The following is a 19,907-nucleotide window of genomic DNA, read 5'->3' as shown; positions in this document are numbered from 1 at the left end:
GATGTCCATAAAACTGTATGTGTGTACAGTATCTACCCAAAAAAACACTGCATTTATGTATTTTGCAGCATGTTAATTTGTGCCACATACAGCCTGTCACATTGGTGAATATATTTCTTCTTTTTCTTGTGTTTTATTCATTTTCAGAACTTTTCAAAATATGAAATATGAATGTTTTCAGTGGTGTGACGATCTTATCTTCATTTCCTTGTGTTTTTGTGTTCAAGTTACCCTGTGCTCTCTCAACCAAAAAAATATTTAATGCTCATAATGATGTGTGTCATTTCCATTATATCCAGTTAGTTTTCATCATATATATATACACATTTTTTGCAAAATGTAGATGTGATTGTCACATAAAGGACATCTTATGAACTGAAAATTGTGTAATCATGGTTAGAATACATTTTTAGTGTATGAAAACATGTATAAAACTGACTGAGCTGTGTTCCATTAAAACAATAGAAGAATAATATCTTGACTTATTGAAGGACCTGCATTGAGGTTGTAGATTGCAAACAACTGAATTACTAAAATACTCTTTTTTAATCACATTTGATCATAGTGTAGTTTGGGGTAAAAAGAAAACTAATTCAGTGTTATACATTGCAAGATGTGTTGTTGAAATAGTTGACTGAATATAGAGTCAGTTTTACTGTCTACTTCAGCTTTTTACAGAAGTTTTAAGAAGATCAAATAAAGAACTATTATTGGAATTACATATCAATTCAATATACTTTTATCAATTATATATCTGAAATAAATAATAAAAATATCTAAATTAGTCAACACAACACACACAAAATACACAATGTTAACAATCTCAAAATTAAATCACTTCAACAAACTAAATGTATACTGAGTAAAGCAGCAGAGGCTCCACCATTGAATAAGTAACCCTGTTTTGAACAAAGTATACTAAAACCTTAGCATCCAAAAACATTTCCCCACACACATTCCAAAACAGTTTAATATCTGCCTAATTTTTGATTCCACTTTAACTCTTTTGTGCATAGTGGTCACTGCTGTGGACAGCTATTCAAAAGCAGTTTTGTTATGTATGAAAAGGATTTCGATGCATAGTTACATTTCAACCAACACAGTAGACACTAGAGCGTCATCACATACATCAACACTAAACCTGCAGTAATGTTTATGGTTGCAGTTGATTTATGTTATTCTAATGTAATAGTATGTCATTTGGTGAAAGTAAAAATGAAAAAAATGAATGCCTAAAGAGAAATTAGGAGAAAAATCCAGACTGAGGTTATCATAATTCATGCATGAAAGGGTTAACTCCTTTAGTTAAAGAGAAATGAGAGTTCACGTTAGTCAGGCAGTAAAATCCAGTGCAATGTTCTTCTTATTTTATGACTTTATGGTGTATCATACAGTACATAATGATTTTGGTAGTGATAGAGTTGAGCTCATGTTTATTGATGGTTTTCTACGGCAGCATCTTTTGAAGAATTTGTACAAAGCAAATTGTTACAGCTCAAGCTGGGACTCTAGTTTCTCCTTTTGTTTCCTTGTGTTCTTTTTTCTGTCTTGTGTGGGCATGGCATGGCTCCTGGTTACATGCTGATTGCACACACCTGTCTTCCATCAAGGTCATCTTCTGCATATCTACTCTGGCTCTTTTCCCACTCTTTGCGAGATTGCTGCTTCTACCTCAGTGATAGCTCATGCTTCAGGGCCCTCACTTGTATTACAGTGGTTACTTCCAAGTGGTGATTAATCACTAGCATTTTTTTTAATCCATGTGTTCTTGAACTACAACTCACCTGCCTGCCTGTCTGCCTGTCTGGCTGCTCTCCTTCCCATTACCACCTGCTCCCCTTTGCCAGATCTTACTATTCTGCTTCATTCATTACCACCCTCCAGTTCTCTGCCTCAGTGTCCTTCATTCCCACTCCAACCACCTCTATACCCCACTTCCTTGGCAATAAATTATTTTTTATTAATCTCAATTCAAGTCTGTGATTGGGTCCACATTACAAATGCAATCACAAAGAATGAGAGGCTTCAATTCCTCAAACCCAAATCAACACAAAATTACTAATTAAAGTTCTCACCAATATTCTTTTCAGCATATTGTCTTAGGTTTACCTGTGACCACCTCTTAGAGTTAGGAACCACTACTCCCTCTACACTTACAAAAATGATTGAGAGCCCGAGGCAAAAGAGCATGATAAAAAAGAGGACAGACCAGAGAGGAGAACCTGGCATCTTCGTGATGACCTTTGTGAACACAGTACATGCCAGACTTGCGTCTACCACTCACTGGAAAACATAAGCACACATAGTACTGTACCGTACTGTCCTCTTCCGCTTATCCGGGGTCGGGTCGCGGGGGCAGCAGCCTAAGCAGGGAAGCCCAGACTTCCCTCTCCCCAGCCACTTCGTCTAGCTCTTCCCGGGGTATCCCGAGGCGTCCCCAGGCCAGCTGAGAGACATAGTCTCTCCAGTGTATCCGGTCTTCCCCGGGGTCTCCTACCTGTGGGACGTGCCCTGAGCACCTCACCAGGGAGGCGTCTGGGAGGCATCCTAATTAGATGCCCGAGCCACCTCATCTGGTTCCTCTGGACGCGGAGGAGCAGCAGGTCTACTCTGAGCTCCCTCCGGATAACTGAGCTTCTCACCCTATCTCTAAGGGAGAGCCCAGCCACCCTACGGAGGAAGCTAATTTCGACCCCTTGTACCCGCGATCTTGTTCTTTCGGTCACTACCCAAAGCCCATGACCATAGGTGAGGGTAGGAACGAAGATCGACTGGTAAATCTCTCTTCACCATGACCATGACCATGATCTGTGCAGAGTCTGCATTACTGCAGACGCCACACCGATCCGCCTGTCGATCTCATGCTCCATCCTTCCCTCACTCGTGAACAAGACCCCGAGGTACTTGAACTCCTCCACTTGGGGCAGGATCTTATCCCCGACCTAGAGAGTGCACTCCACCCTCCAATCCTGAGGTCACCAAACCGGACCCCCTCCACACCCTGGCTGCGCCTAGAAATTCTGTCCATAAAAATTATGAACAGGATCGGTGACAAAGGGCAGCCTTGGTGGAGTCCAACCCTCACTGGAAACAAGTCCGACTTATTACCGGCAATGCGGATCAAGCTCTGACACTGGTCATACAGGGAACGGACGGCCCTTATCAGGGGGTACAGTAACCCGTATTCCCGGAGAACCCCCCACAGGACTCCCTGAGGGACACGGTCGAATGCCTTCTCCAAGTCCACAAAACACATGTGGACTGGTTGGGCAAACTCCCATGCACCCTCAAGGATCCTGCAGAGGGTGTAGAGCTGGTCCACAGTTCCACGGCCTGGACGAAAACCACACTGCTCCTCCTGAATCCAAGGTTTGACTATCCGACGGACCCTCCTCTCCAGCACCCCCGAATAGACCTTACCAGGGAGGCTGAGGAGTGTGATTCTCCTGTAGTTGGAACACACCCTCCGGTCCCCCTTCTCAAAAAGAGGGACCACCACCCCAGTCTGCCAATCCAGAGGCACTGCCCCCGATGTCCATGCGATGTTGCAGAGTCGTGTCAACCATGACAGCCCCACAACATCCAGGGCCTTGAGAAACTCGGGGCGGATCTCATCCACCCCCGGGGGCCTTCCTTCCGAGGAGCTTTTTGACCACCTCAGCGACCTCCACCTCAGAGATAGGAGAGCCCACACCCCAGCCCCCAGGCCCTGCTTCCTTACCGGAAGGCGTGCCGGTGGGATTGAGAAGGTCTTCGAAGTATTCCTTCCACCGATCCACAACGTCCCGAGTCGAGGTCAGCAGCGCACTGTTCCCACTGTACACAGTGTTGACGGCGCACTGCAGCACAGCACCGTCCAGAAGTCTTTTTCCATGGCCTCGCCGAACTCCTCCCATGTCCGGGTTTTTGCCTCGGCGACCGCCGTAGCTGCGCTCCGATTGGTCTGCAGGTACCTGCCTGCTGCCTCCGGAGTCCCACAGGCCAAAAAGGCCCTATAGGACTCCTTCTTCAGCCTGACGACATACCTGACCGCCGGTGTCCACCAGCGTGTTCGGGGATTGCCGCCACGACAGGCACCGACCACCTTGCGGCCACAGCTCCGGTCGGCCGCCTTAACAATGGAGGCACGGAACATGGCCCACTTGGACTCAATGTCCCCCGCCTCACCCGGTACATGGTCGAAGCTGTCCCGGAGGAGGGAGTTGAAACTCTCTCTGACAGGAGACTCTGCTAGACGTTCCCAGCAGACCCTCACAATACGTTTGGGCCTGCCAGGTCTGACCGGCATCCTCCCCCCACCATCGTAGACTAGCAAGGTTTGTTAATCTTATTACCTACCAGGTATTTCTGTTTTCCTAATATAAATTTGCCTTGCTCATGTTAACATCCTTCTATTTTTGCCTGTGTCTCATGTGCCTAAGTGCCTTTGCTTCGTAAGCATCACCAACATATGTCTGACATCCAAAGACCCAAACGCTCTCTTTTTTATTTATTTTTTGTTTGTTCTGTTTATTGTTTTTGTTTTGTTTAACTTACAACAAGTTAGAGGTAATTTGTATCGTATTGCAGAGGGTTACAAGAAGTCCTCTTTTTGCCTGTAGCTACCCTTTTTCCTTGATAATCCACTTGTACTCAGTTGACATACTGAGATTTTTGGTCAGACTGTGATTGTATTAGGATGGGTGGGGGTATTCTGTTTAATTAAGCCAACATCTGTGTATTCTGTGTTAAGTATGAATATGGTTAAATAACTTTATTTGAACAACAAATTACAGGGCCAACTGTATGAATGTCTACCCTACTGTGAATGTATGAATGAATGTTTGTTTACTCTGTGAAAAAACAAGAAACGTGTTTAAAAAAAAAAGCTTGCTTGTGTTCTTGTGATATTGAGTTAATTTATCTCATTATCTTGAAAAAACAAAAGGGTGATTTCTTGAGATTAACAATTTATGGGATAATTATCGGAGGGATTCATCCCTAATTCATCAAAGAGTTTATAAAAGCTGTAAGGAGTTATTAATTTATTAACAAATGACTAGGCTAATATTGACTTATTATTTCCAGATTTTTTTGAACAGATGACAGTGGTGCATTTACATGTCTTGCCCCGAATCCTTTCATATGAAAGCAATATCAAAGTTGCCCAGCAGATGTCGCCATTTTGACTGAATCAAATACTTAGAAACAGTAAACTGTTTTAAATACAATTGCTTCGTATGATTTACTGCTTCAGAGAGCTTAGTTTCTCCCATTTTTTCCCTAGTGTGGTTATTTATCAAACCACAGAGAATTATACAACTAGTATGAATGTTCACAGGAAGCAGTAAGTTTGACAGTTCTCCTTATGTTGAACAATGCACACAAACACAAAACATGTAACCACTGGAACCCCTACAAGTTTGTAGAATTTCTTAAGGGATCCCCTGGTGGTGTGTTTTATTTTTTCAAGATGTAAGAATGACATAACCTCTTCCAACCAGGAGTTTGTACCAGGTGGTTTAGGGCTCTTCCAGTGCAACAATATTTGGCATTTGGCTATGAGAGCAGCAAATGCAACAAGATCAGCTTGGTAGCTTGTTAATTTTCTAATTACATGGACTATAGACACTGGTTTTAACTGTATGGGCTTGAAACTTAAAAATAAATGAATGAAATGAAAATAACACACAAACAACCTAACCCCGCCTACACACATGTGATGTAATGTATGCAGTATGAATGCATATAGCAATAACAGACCACACTCCACAGTCTCTGCCTCTCTGCCCTGCTTGTTGTACCAAAGGTTAGCCATTACTTCAGAAGATGTCCCAGTCAGAGAATCATTAATTAACTTGATAAAGTATTTACGCCACTGTCTTGTGAATGAGTGATATATTTAACGCTCCGTTATGGCCTCAGGCACAAAGAACCAGTGAATTTAATGAAAGTGGAAACATTAAGTTCACCATTTAGATAAATGCTTTTTAGAACCCCTCAAAGACCCATACTTATTTGGCACTGTTAAACTACTTAAAGCGACTCGAGCAAAATCACAAACGAAGGTACTTGAGTACACAATAACCTGACACCTGGATGCCTAAACCAGTCTATACATTTTCAAACAAACATTCAAAATTTGAAACAGTTACCAGTTAAATTACAGATGTATTTCTTTTTACTACCTCCAGCTTACCTCCTCCATGACTTTGACACAAGTAAGGGAATCGCCACACGTTCCCAAGCCCAATGCAAAAGCCTACACAGGTTAGGATGTACTGAGCTTTGTTATCCCACTTGGGCCTGCTCTCTGCTTCTTCCTTTTCCATCCTGTCGAGATCCTCATGGTTAGGGATCCGCAGATCCAGTCCTGGGTTAGGAAGTACCAGTCTCATGGTATCAACTTGTGTACTGATGCAGAGGAGTTGTCTCTACTACAGTTGATGCATTGGTGAGGGTTTAGTAGTGTTGTAGTCAAGACTGCACCAACCGAGACCAAGATATTACCGAGACCAGAGAGTACCAAGACCGAGACAAGACCAAGACATTTGGAGGTTGAGACCGAGACAAGACCAAGACCATATATATCAAAGGAAAATCATAACAAAACATCAACGTGAGTTTTCTTTTATTTAAGTTTGCTCTTAAATATATGCGACAACAAAAACAATCTTTGCTCTGTTGTTTTCAGAGCAGCAGAATTAATGAAACCAATCTTAGCAAACTTGTTGTGTTTCACTTCTTGAAAAAGTTATTAGCTATTTTTGAGAGTCCTTTTTCACTCTTATCAGTAAGGCATGGACAAAAAGCGTATCAGCGGTGGTCTTGACAGGTCTTGTGAAAAAAAACCTGAGTCCGCTCAGTCTGAGGCCGAGTAAAAATTGCCTCGATTCCGAGACAAGACCAAGGACCTTAAAAAATGGTCTTGAGACCGGTCTCGAGACCAAGACCGGTCTCGAGTATTACAACACTAGGGTTTAGTGTATGAATGTCCACAGAGGAGCGCTCAGTAATGTTGAGACAAGTTTATGATCTTTTACTTTATCTGTCACAGCCCACAGATTAGTCAGTGCACACTCTCCTTTTTGCCTATACAACCATGATTTAATGATTAATACTGCAGTAAATTTACAGTATATTACATGATCACTTGATTCTAAACTTTGCTGATTACTCAAAACCATTGTATGTCAGTGTTAAAAAAGTCAATGAATTAATCAGATTTCATTGGTTCACAAAAATCCTCGAAAGAACCAGTAACCTTAGTAATATTCCACTTTATTTTCATAGCATGTCACGTTTTAACAAAAACATTGCTCCTCCATTTAAGATTATTTACACAATACTGTATTCAAATAAATTATTACAATATAATTTTTGTTTGGAAAAATACAAATATTTTTTCTCACTTGTCAATATTGTTTTGATGTGTGTTGAGAATTAATGTGAAGCAACATCCAGCAGCGGTTAGCTTAGCTTCGCACAAAGACTAGATATCAAGTGAGCTTCAGAGTTGCTGGAAGACAGATTTTATTAGCCTTGAACAAACTGCTTCTGCTCTTCAAGCTAAGCTACCCAGCTGCTGGCTCTTCCCATATATTTACAACCGACATTGATCTTTTCATCCAACCTTGTGCAAGAAAATGAATAAATGTAATTCCCAGACAACTTCGTTAATGCGCAACATACAATAACATGTGAAACACAATGTGAAACAAATATTACAATTGTATTAAAAGCAACATCATTTACTTTCTTCTCCAAATCTACAGTAGCTTACATTAAATACTTGTAAAAAAAAATGTCAGGATATCCAGGATATCAGAGGAAGAAAAAAGTAATAAGCGTAATATACAAACAACAAAAAAAATGTCCGCATTTACATAACTTGTAATTAAATAATCAAAATTATCTAAAACTTCTCTTTGTCGCTCATTTGTATTTTGGCGGAGATGGATTTCACACTGTCTTCAGTATAGTCCTGCTTGCAGCATTTTGTCTGGATGAATTTGAAGAGGGCGAACACTGGGATGGATAAACTTGGAATTCCAGCCAGGATGAAAATGATAGCATAGACAAAGGAAGGATATGGACGTGGTTCGAGGGTGGGGAAGTTCTCCTATGGCCAGAGTAAAGGATAACGTTATGATCAGGTGAACAGCAATGTATGAAATACTAGATGTGTTATCAGTAATGAGCAAAAGCAACATACATCATTACATTGCTATTATTACCTCCAGCATCTCCACCAAATTAAAACTTTACTTTAAAAGTAATGAACACACTTACCGCCTCCTGGTCCCACACCAGATAGGTGAGAGTCTTTGTGACTTGGGTTACAAAGTAGAAAACCAAGATGACCGCCATAATGAGTGGACTAATCACCCTCCATGTCACCTGCCAGAAAAGATTGGGCTTGTGGCCAATCATAAACTCAATATCCTCGTTAAACCTGTGTGGAAGCAATAAGAGGGAGATTTAGTGTCCGCTGACTGTGTATAAAAGCATCCATAAAAGCCGACCTTGTCCTTTTATTAGTCAGAGTAAATAGTAGTAAATAAAGCAGCCTGTATCGCTGTTACTATGTGTGAGTCAATGTGTTGATGATACACTGGACTCTTTTTTAACCATGTGAAAATGAGCACTCTTTATTACTTAAGACTAACCTTACCTTGTGTCCTATGTTAATTTGTGTAAAACATTACATTATGCAATATTTTGCACATTAAATAACTATTCACTAGCATTTGTATTAATTATGCAAACCATATTTTAAATGTTCCTCACCATGGTCTTCCTAAATCAAGAGTACATTTGGAACCTTTTCATCTATCCTTTGACAACGGTAACATATTCTCTGCTCCAAAGTCAGAAAACATTGTGCTGTGTTATTTCCTGCACTATTGCACTTCTGTTTTAATTCACTCTACTGGCTCTGTGAGGCTGCACTTAGCTACAGAGGTGCTTTGAGCTAAATGCTAACATCACAATGTTAACATGATACAACAAATAACAGTATTAAAGTGACTTGGATTCACCATTTAGTTTCTATGATTGTCTGTTAAAAATGAGTGCCAATCCATCTATTATTTGTTGAGATATTTCTGTCCAGACCAAATATACTAACTGATGCTGCCATCTCCACAACCGCACCACTAGAGGCTGATTCATGATAGATTGCTCTACAGTTTTGATAAGTGCTGATAAAAAAAAGAAAATATTCAATTTAGGCAAATTATGAAATTAATACAACAGGGTTCAGTCATCGCCATGGTAACCAGATGCCATCTTCTTCTTGTTTAGTTATATCATCAATGTATCACCAGAACTAATTGATGGACACTACAAGTTATCTAAAGTTAAAGACCAAAATATCAATGAGGATGTTCAGTGAAAACTACAGTCTCCATGGTGATGTTAGCACTACCCAATGATATTGCACAACAAAATAGGTGTGCGACTGTTGAAAATAGATAATTTCTGTCAAGCAACACTTGACTTGAAAGGGTTGAGCCACCTACCATACACCAGCCTTTAATATTGACAAAGAGCAATTACTTTGGAATGAACTGCCACCAATTAATCACTTCTGCGATACTCACCTATCTATACCATAGATGTAGATAACAGAGACCATTTCACAGAATGCGATGATCAGAAGAGGGATAGAGCCGGCAAAGTTGTCAAAAAGAGCTAACCAGTAGTTTCCAGAACGCATGGCAAATATGAGCCCAAGGGCAAATGAGATTAAGCATGTCAGACCTGAAACACAGAAGAAGAAAAAAACAATTACACTAAAATCTCCAGATCCATTTTTCTAGTTCAACATAAAAATGATTTTAATATCAAAAGGAAATAGAAGTAATTACCACAGATAACTTCTTTGGGCCACGTTTTAGGCAACACATTAAGGTCCTGCAATGGAGCAATTACTCCCTCAATGCTCCCAAACATAGTTGAGAGGCCAAGGCAGAACAGCATGACGAAGAAAAGGACAGCCCAGAGAGGGGAAACAGGCATCTTAATGATGGCCTCTGTGAACACGATGAATGCCAGACCTGTTCCCTCTACACCCTGAAGGCGTAAACACCAAATATATCAGCCATGTTGAAGACATAAAGTCATTATTCGAGCTCTTCATATAACCATCAATTGAAAACATTGTACTTGGAATGATAATTTCAGAGGGGAGGCATGTGTAGTTGGATGACTTGGATGTGAAGTTATTTCCTGCGCCCACACCGCGAGAAGTTATCGAAGTCATGTATCAACTCAAAAGTATCAACTCTGCACCTGCAGGTGTGGGGATTTTAGGACCCCAGAGGAACACCAATGCGTGCAAAATGTGTACAGCACATTGAAAAAATATCATCATGATATTTTTATGCTTAATCAGTTGTCCCCATCAAATTAGGAAAAGTCATGAAATATGAAGCAAAAAAAATGATGTCAAATTGACCCCAGGGATAATAGGAGGGTTAAGTCATTTTGTTGAGACTAAAAATAGATACATTGTAGATTATAGATTGATTAAAACCACTGGCAATATATCCAAATGTTCTTTACTAACCTGACTGAGTAAAGTCTGAATGTCACAGGTTTCTAGATGCAATCCGCTAATGATATCTGGACTTGTCTGGTTGAGCTGTGTAAGGATCTCATTGTAGGTGCTATCCGTGATGCCATTTTCAGGGTAGTTGAAGGCATTTGTCAGCTTCAAGATGTTGCTGCAAAAATCCATAGAAACAACTTCAGCCTCATATCACTGAATTACATTCACCTTTTGGAAACAAAATGTTTTCGCACATTTGGATGAGTTTGCCCATCAAAATCTCCAATCTGAAACTCACTCTGCAACGCAGTCGTCATATTTTTGTGTGGCCCTGAAGCCAATAATTGAGTAGATAACCGTTGCAGAGTACACTGAGGTGCAGCCATTGATGATGGAGATGAGAACGGCATCCTGCTCACAGTTGTTGCTACAAGAAAAAACATAAAAATGTACGTCAAATAAGGGGAAATGTTAAACTGAGAGCTCCTCTATGACAGTACTGATGTGGTAGTTACTCACTGAATAGAGTTATAACTAGAGAAGGAAATGAGACCTCCAAAAGCCAAAGAGAAGGAGTAGAACACCTGAGCGCCAGCATCTAACCAGGTAGATGGATTCATTAACTCATTCACCTGTAGGGGAATCAAAAGAAAAGAAAAAATCAAAAGAAAGAAAAAAAGAAGGTGATTTATTGCTAAATTGAATTGTTATTTAAAGTCATTATCTGGATATCATGTCTGATTGGTCTCAAATGTATTGTTGAGTCACATGTGAATCTTGTTTTAATGCATAATCTATTAGCTGCCCAGTGTTTGAACTTTGATTATGAGCTGTTAGCAGTCTTGTGATAAAAGTTTATTGTCAATAAATGTTATTTGTCTTGCATGATGGCCATCTCTTCTTTTTCTAAATACTGCTTCATTTTACAGTTTCATTATTTCCAGTCTTATGCTAAGCTAAGATAACCGGCTGCTAGCTGTGATTTAATTATCTTCAAGAATCATCTTTCTCTAATTTTCCAAAATTATACAAATTAAACTATCCCTTTAACAATTTTTGCATGATATCAATTTAACTGACAAATGTTGGTTACAGTAGACTTACATCTGGTGTGAAGAGGAATTTGATTCCTTCTAAAGAGCCTTTTAGAGTCAACCCTCTGATCAGAAAGATGGTGAGAACCAAGTATGGTAGAGTGGAGGTGACGTACACAGCCTGAAAAATGAGAGTATGATTCAACGATATGCCTTTATATTCGAGAAAAGCAAAATAAAGTCTATATGCACTCCTGCATTTGATTAATCTGGTGCAATCTGACTATCAGACCTTGCCAGTGGTCTCAATCCCTCGGATGCAGCAGACATAGAGCACTGTCCAGGCAGCCACCAGGGAGAGCACTATCCACCACTGCAGACCTCCAGACTCATTGATAGATGTTGAAATGTTTAGAGTATCCCTGTACCAGAAGTAGTCAACAGTAGTGCTCCGTGCACACTCTTCCACCAGACCTGTGGGGGCAAAGAAGGGCTGTTGGATTAATTTCAGACTGAGCAAGAAAATCTGTTTGCCAGTGGTGGAAGGAAACAAGAAGTACATTTACTCAACTACTGTACTTAAAGACCGTGTAAAGTGAATTCAGACATTTTCTTCTAAACACATTAAATAGGTCATAAATGTATTTCTAAAAAGGTGTAAAAAACATTTCAACCATTTAGATTTGAATTGTGGAGCTAGGCTTCACAAACTGTGTTTCAAGATTTCTGTGTTCAGGATTTAGTGGGCGGGTCTGAATCACCGCCGTGTTTGCATAAACCCGCCCCTTCAGCGCACACTACTACTACTACAGTCTACAGTTAGCCAGTTAGCTGAGTAAGCTGCCAAGCTAGCCGCCGAGCGAGCAGCCGAGTTAGTCGCCGAGCTGAGTTAGCAGCAGAAAGCTCTCAGACGTAGCGTCCATGTTTCGGGTAGAGGTGGTGACTTTGATTGACAGGTGACACTTGGTAGGGGGCGGTGCTTCAGCATTTGGGAGAAGAGAAAGAGGTTGCTTTTTACACAACATTGAAGCCTAATTTCATATATTTGGCGATTTTTTTAATCATTCAAATTTGACAGGGTGGTTAACAACACACTTTTCTGTGGTATGTCAAACTCAGAACACATATTTATTCTTACTATACATGGACTTTAAGTACAATTTCAAGGTACTTGTACCGAATGACAGTATTGCTATATTTTTACATTGATGTATTGGTACTTTTACTTAAGTAAATTATCTGAGTACTTCTTCCACCACTGCTATCTTCCTATTTTGCAGTCTTTAGATTAGCTAACCTACTGCTGTCCGTTGCCTTATACAGTATCTCACAAAAGTGAGTACACCGCTCACATTTTTGCAAATATTTTATTATATCTTTTCATGGGACAACACTATAGAAATGAAACTTTGATATAATTTAACAGTAAATCTATATGCTATACAAGCTGTACACTTATATCAGAGTTTCATTTCTATAGTGTTGTCCCATGAAAAGATATAATAAAATATTAGCAAAAAAGTGAGGGGTGTACTCACTTTTGTGAGATACTGTATATACTGAACTGATATGAGGGTAGTATCTTCTCATTTAACTCTCAACAAGAAGATAAAGAAGCATATTTCATAAAATGCCAAACTACAGCTTTAGCAGTGTTACTAGATTTGCAGGGAGGGTAAACTACACAAGTCTTACGTAACATCTGATTCATTAAGAAAATGGCCCATAGAAGCTTCTCTTTTTGTCAAATATTAACAGCTTTTGTGAATACCTGTCTTGTTAGCATTGAGAGGACACTGACTCCAAGGCAGAGGATCCTGAAAGGAGTTGAAGAGGTACCACATGATCCAAGCCATAATAGTGTTGTAGTACATGCCCACTAAAAACGAGACAAGCAAGGATGCAATACCTGTAACAGAATACAACAATTAGTATTGTGGCATTGCTTTTAAACAAAAGTACACAACCAAATATGCATGTTTTCACCCACCAACTCCAGCCAGGCAGGGATGGATTGATCTCCACACTCCCACACTGCCCTTCCTCAGACGCTGACCGATAGCAAACTCCAGGTGCAGCAGTGGGATTCCCTCCAAAACCAGAAGGATAAGGAATGGGATCATAAATGCTCCTGGGAATACAACATTTCAATGGTCATCATGCATTGTCAATGCGGTGAGTTATTCACTTTAATGTGTGTGACAGTTAACACTCAGCACTCAACTTCATTCACAAAACTGCTTACATAATGACACCCATTAACTGTAAAAAGCCTGGTGTATGTTTTATTACCTACACTTACTTTGCCACTATATAAACCATTAAGAGACACATTCAATTGTACATAGCAGTTCTTTCAACTTGTAGTAATTTGTAAGTTGAAATCAATGAACAATTCATTTAGTAGACATTTTCAAGGGGTAAATCTATTGATTTTAAATTGATTTCAAACTTAAGTATTTCTGTCACTTCACAGCTAAATTAATCTCAAGCAAAAACAGGTTCAACATTGTATTCTACCAAGAATACAGTATCTCTGCTGTGTAAAATATTACTGCTACTTCAAACACTAATTACAGAGTTTTAAAAAACTTAGTTGGCTCACAGTGTTTTTTAAATTTCTAAATTTAAATTGGTTAAGCCTTTTTCCGTGAAAATTCAGTTACTACTACTGTTCTTATAGAGGTTATCTGCCTGGTTTATTTGGACTAAAAGTGGACTGCCTGAGTTTTGGAAATACCCTCTTAAGTTACTGAAAAGGGGTAAAGGAAATACTTAGATGCATTACATAATTCACATTCACTGCTCACTTTCTGGGATCCTTCTTTTGTCTTTTTTGAAAGAACTCAAACAGTTCATCCAGTCTCTCTAATCAGAGCTTACCTCCTCCATGGCTTTGACACAGGTAAGGGAACCTCCAAACGTTGCCAAGTCCTACGCAGAACCCCACACAGGTTAGCAGATACTGGGCTTTGTTGTCCCATTTGGGCCTGTCTCCTGCTTCCTCCTCTTCCATCCTCTCCAGGTCCTTATGAGAGGGGATCCGATCATCCAGTCCCGGGTTTGGTATCTTCAGCTTCATAGTGGCTTCTTGTACACTTCACTGGAAACAGAATTGCAAAATGTAGCTGTTGTCTCCCTTTGATATACAGTTGGATTTATTTCCCTTAGAGAGGATGTGATCGACCTGAAGTAACCTCCTCAGTGGAAGCTGTTAGTGATTCTCTGCGCACTGTGCTCCTCTGAGTCTCTTACTCCTACTGTGTGTCCACAGAATGGGCACTGAGGTATTTATTGTGACCTATGGCACCAACCCTGCACATATCAGTAGCTCATTAGAGTCTGACCCTTTTTAAAACAGTAGGATTTTATTGACACCTTTTTTTTGACAATCATAAATGGCTCACAAGCATATCAAAAGCATTAACATTTTCTAAAAACTACAATTTTGCGTCACTTTGTTTCACAGAAAGAAAAGAATGAAATGTTCTACAGTCAATGGCAGTCAAACCACACCTTTCCAGTCTTTGAGAAATAAGATTGTTTTATTGCAGAATTCTGCGTGCACATCATTTCAGCCTACAAAGACACATGGAGTTGGAGTCATTTCCAAAATGCCAAAGACTTGATTTTCCTCTCTGAATTTGTATCATGACATTCCTCGTGCAGTGTGACGAAAAATACAATAAAGATGGCAGTATTATCAGTGTTCCTTCCAAATGCAATTATTAACCAAAGAAAGACTGGTGTCAGCATTTATAATGAGGTAGAGGATATATCTGTATATTGACGGGTAATCTAGACAGCAGTGTCAAGGATGTCCATAAGACTGTATGTGTGTACAGTATCTACCCAAAAATCCACAGCATTTATGTATTTTGCAGCATGTTTCTTTTTCTTGTGTTTTATTCAATTTCAGAATTTCATTCATTCATTTTCAAAAATTTAAATATGAAATATGAATGTGTTTTCAGTAGTGTGAAGATCTTATCTTCATTTCCTTGTGTTTTTGTGTTCAAGTTACCCTGTGCTCTCTCAACCAAAAAAATGCTCGTAATGATGTGTGTCATTTCCATCATATCCAGTTAGTTTTCATCATATATGTATATACGCATTTTTTGCAAAATGTAAACATTTCCCCACACACATTCCAAAACAGTTTAATATCTGCCTTATTTTTGAGTCCACTTTAACTCTTTCATGCATAGTGGTCACTGCTGTGGACAGCTATTCAAAAGCAGTTTTGTTATGTATGAAAGGATATTTTGATGCATAGTTACATTTCAACCAACACAATAGCCACTAGAGCGTCATCACATACATCAACGCTAAACCTGCAGTAATGTTTATGGTTGCAGATCAGTTGATTTATGTTATTCTAATGTAATAGTATGTCATTTGGTGAAAGAAAAAAAGAAAAAAAATGAATGCCTAAAGAGAAATTAGGAGAAAAATTCAGACTGAGGTTATCATAATTCATGCATGAAAGGGTTAACTCCTTTAGTTAAAGAGAAATGAGAGTTCACGTCAGTCAGGCAGTAAAATCCAGTGCAATGTTCTTCTTATTTTATGACTTTATGGTGTATCATACAGTACATAATGATTTTGGTAGTGATAGAGTTGAGCTCATGTTTATTGATGGTTTTCTACAGCAGCATCTTTTGAAGAATTTGTACAAAGCAAATTGTTACAGCTCAAGCTGGGACTCTAGTTTCTCCTTTTGTTTCCTTGTGTTCTTTTTTCTGTCTTGTGTGGGCATGGCATGGCTCCTGGTTACATGCTGATTGCACACACCTGTCTTCCATCAAGGTCATCTTCTGCATATCTACTCTGGCCCTTTTCCCAATCTTTGTGAGATTGCTGCTTCTACCTCAGTGATAGCTCATGCTTCAGGGCCCTCACTTGTATTACAGTGGTTATTTCCAAGTGGTGATTAATCAGTAGCATTTTTTTTAATCCATGTGTTCTTGAACTACAACTCACCTGTCTGTCTGCCTGTTTGCCTGTCTGGCTGCTCTCCTTCCCACTACCACCTGCTCCCATTTGCCAGATCTTACTATTCTGCTTCATTCATTACCACCTTCCAGTTCTCTGCCTCAGTGTCCTTCATTCCCACTCCAGCCACCTCTATTCCCCACTTCCTTGGCAATAAATTATTTTTTATTAATCTCAATTCAAGTCTGTGATTGGATCCACATTACAAATGCAATCGCAAAGAATGCGAGGCATACAATTCCTCAAACCCAAATCAACACAAACTTACTAATTAAAGTTCTCACCAATATTCTTTTTAGCATATTATCTTAGATTTACCTGTGAGCACCTCTTAGAGTTAGGAACCACTACTCCCTCTACACTTACAAAAATGATTGAGAGCCCGCGGCAAAAGAGCATGATAAAAAAAGAGGACAGACCAGAGAGGAGAACCTGTCATCTTCGTGATGACCTTTGTGAACACAGTACATGCCAGACTTGCGTCTACCACTCACTGGGAAACATAAGCACACATAGTAACCTGCAAAATGCCAGATGTAAGATGAAAACACCCTTAGAGCATGTTTAATCATCATGATCCCTCCCTAAACTGCTATAAAAATCATACATCACTGAAAAATCCTCAGATTGCAGAGCTAACCATTAGCATGAGATTAAAGCTCCCTGAGGCCTATGACCCTGAGGCTGTACTGTTGAACTTTTGCAGCTTTTCATCATAGCTCTCTGTAGTGGTTTCCTCAGTTTAGTCAAATACATTCAGCTGCATCATGATTTTTCTGAAATGGGGAATTCAGGAATACAGACTGTGACAGTAATAACATTGCTTCAAGAAAAGCAACATTGATTTAAAAGATTATTTAGTTTTGCATTGATTAAAGAATGCACATACTCATTATGGCAGGCCTTGAACTGTTGCCTGGAAGCTAGTGAGTCAGTAGATAAAGGGGCAGTGTAGACACAAATACAGCCATTAATAACAGAGATGATAACAGCATCTTGGGCACAATTGTTGCTAGCAAACATTTAAAAAAAATATTATTTTTAATGATTTTTTTTATTTTAAAGTAAATCATTTAAGAGGAAATGCATGAAATATGAAATATTATATATTCTTTATGGCTCTAATCATACATAAACATAAAAAAAGAAGCAAGCCACTTTGTTTATCTCCACTGATAAGATTACAGTAGGTGTTATTGTATATGGGTCAGGTCACAATATACAATGTTGACCCACCATAGTAGTACTGTGCTTACTGAACAGTGTTGTTGCTGGAGAATGAGGTGACTCCAAAGGCCAAAGGAGTAAAAAGGAGCTCCTGCATCCAACTTGATGGCTCACCTAACCATACAAGAACACCTTCTAATGAGGATGATAGTGAAGACAAGGTATGGAGGTGGTAATGAAGACAGCCTGAGGAAAAAGAAAATCAACATAAACACAAAAATAATACAATATTATTATTTTCAAATACCTGGTATGGTTTGGTTTCTGTAAAAAAGAAAATATGATTAAATTGTACTGATTGGGAGGTTTTATCTCATGCTAATATTTAGCACTACCGTTTCTCAAAAATAAAAAACTCCATTAGTATAAATCTGGCAAAAACTCCACAATATTAAGGGTAGCGGTTTTAAGATTTTAGGAAATACCCTATACTTCCTTTACAAGACTGAGATGAAAAGATAATTGTCATGTCAGTGCTTTTATATGAAGTATTGCTAGTGCATTTAGCCTAGTTTAGCATGAAGGTTAGCATGAAGGCTACTAGCAGGGGGAAAGAGCTAATTTGGCTAGAAAACCACCTTCCAACACCCCTGAATCTTACTAATTAACATGTACTTATTTAATCACAAATGTCTTTTTGCTCTGGGAGTTAGTGTACGTGCTTTAAAATTTTTAATTAGGGTGCAGTGACTATTGTTCACAAAATCTGCACTAGTAGGTGATTTGTATTTTTGTTTTGTTTACTTTGGACAGAGCCCATACCTCCACTCTTCAGCTGACAACACTCAGAGTTCTCAAAGCTTTGTTCTTAATGCAGAGACTCTTGGACTGAAAGCAAGAGAAATAATCACATTTCTCAATATGTTAGACTATTCCTGTTAGTTCATGGTAATTACTGTACACTGATGCTTCCAAATTAACGTGATGGTTAATTACATGCTAAAGCCGCTGCACAGATGTTTTAAATTATTCTTCCTGATTCATGATAAGTCCTCTGCTGACTGCTCTGCATTAACACCATGTTTGCGGACTGCTAAGAACGAGGAAACTTATAGGATAATATAGGTATATATTCTGACTTCTGATGCTGTTTTTTAACAAGTGAAACCAGATACAAACAATGTGGGCCCTTTTAAATACAGTGAATTCATTTTATTAGTGTTAACATTGGATTTTATTTAGATGTGCCTGCCAGCAATGGTTGGCTTTGTAGCCACTTTACCACCAGTTTGTTGACACTTCCTGTAGCCTAGTCCTTTTCACTATGAGGTCGCTGTCAGAATTTCTTGCTGATGTGAATGTTTTTCAACTCCTCTTCCCATAATGACAGTCCAAATAAACGTGGCATATGATATATGGAATAGATCAACAGAAATGGAGGCAAGATTGGATATTCTGGGACAGTGTCTCCTCATGAGCTTATGATGAACTAGATCTACCTAAACCCCTTTTGTAATATACTGTATGTGTATATAGTTCTTTATATTGTGTATTTTGCCATTATGACCTTATTTTGACATATTTTGGTTATTGATAAGTGAACTATCCCCAGATGTTTATTATGCGCTAAGCTTGAAATGCTTTGCAATTCACACTAGCTGTTGATCCAAGCCTTTTCTATGCTCTTCATGCTATTTAGTTCCTTTATTCATGCCCCTTTGCAACAGACATTCCTTGTTCATGGTTTTCTTTTTCTTTTTTTTAACCTTAAGGTTAAGGTTTCACACAACAATGAATATGCTTTCAAAGTTGCTTACATGAATCAACCACTCAGACAGAAGACTGGAGCTATTTCAACATTATTATCCAAATCTTTTATTTATTTGAAGGAACCAAATTTCAAGAAAGAGGATGCATCCACTCATCAACACACACCCTACACTGCCCTTTCTAAGGCGTTGGCTGAGTACAACAGTGGGAAACTGACCAGCATGAGGAAGATAAGAAGAGGAATCATAAAAGCTCCTGAGGACACACCAAGGTAAGTTCAGATAACAGCAAAGATATATAGAAGTATATGTGGAAGCATAGACACACCTTGTTTACCATAATCATATGTGATCACTGGAACATGAAACTATCTGTAATTTCTGCCACATCGTGTGCTGTAAAATAAC

General features: G+C 39.2%; 1 protein-coding gene across 1 annotated transcript; it reads right to left on the bottom strand.

The window, feature by feature from the left end:
- Nucleotides 1-7,894: 7,894 nt before the first annotated feature.
- On the bottom strand, nt 7,895-14,650 carry LOC128373803 (sodium-dependent neutral amino acid transporter B(0)AT1-like). Its single transcript, XM_053333994.1, has 12 exons — nt 14,452-14,650; nt 13,559-13,699; nt 13,340-13,477; nt 11,861-12,042; nt 11,639-11,749; nt 11,054-11,166; nt 10,833-10,961; nt 10,553-10,709; nt 9,852-10,056; nt 9,585-9,744; nt 8,272-8,434; nt 7,895-8,101 (listed from the first exon to the last, which is right to left on the bottom strand). The coding sequence occupies exons 1-12, from the start codon at nt 14,648-14,650 to the stop codon at nt 7,895-7,897; spliced, it is 1,905 nt and encodes a 634-aa protein (XP_053189969.1).
- Nucleotides 14,651-19,907: the final 5,257 nt, after the last annotated feature.

The sequence above is a fragment of the Scomber japonicus genome, chromosome 15 (assembly GCF_027409825.1).
Source record: "Scomber japonicus isolate fScoJap1 chromosome 15, fScoJap1.pri, whole genome shotgun sequence".
Lineage (NCBI taxonomy): Eukaryota > Metazoa > Chordata > Actinopteri > Scombriformes > Scombridae > Scomber > Scomber japonicus.
The sequence above is the reverse complement of the archived record's forward strand: the minus strand, read 5'-3'. Positions and strand labels throughout refer to the sequence as shown.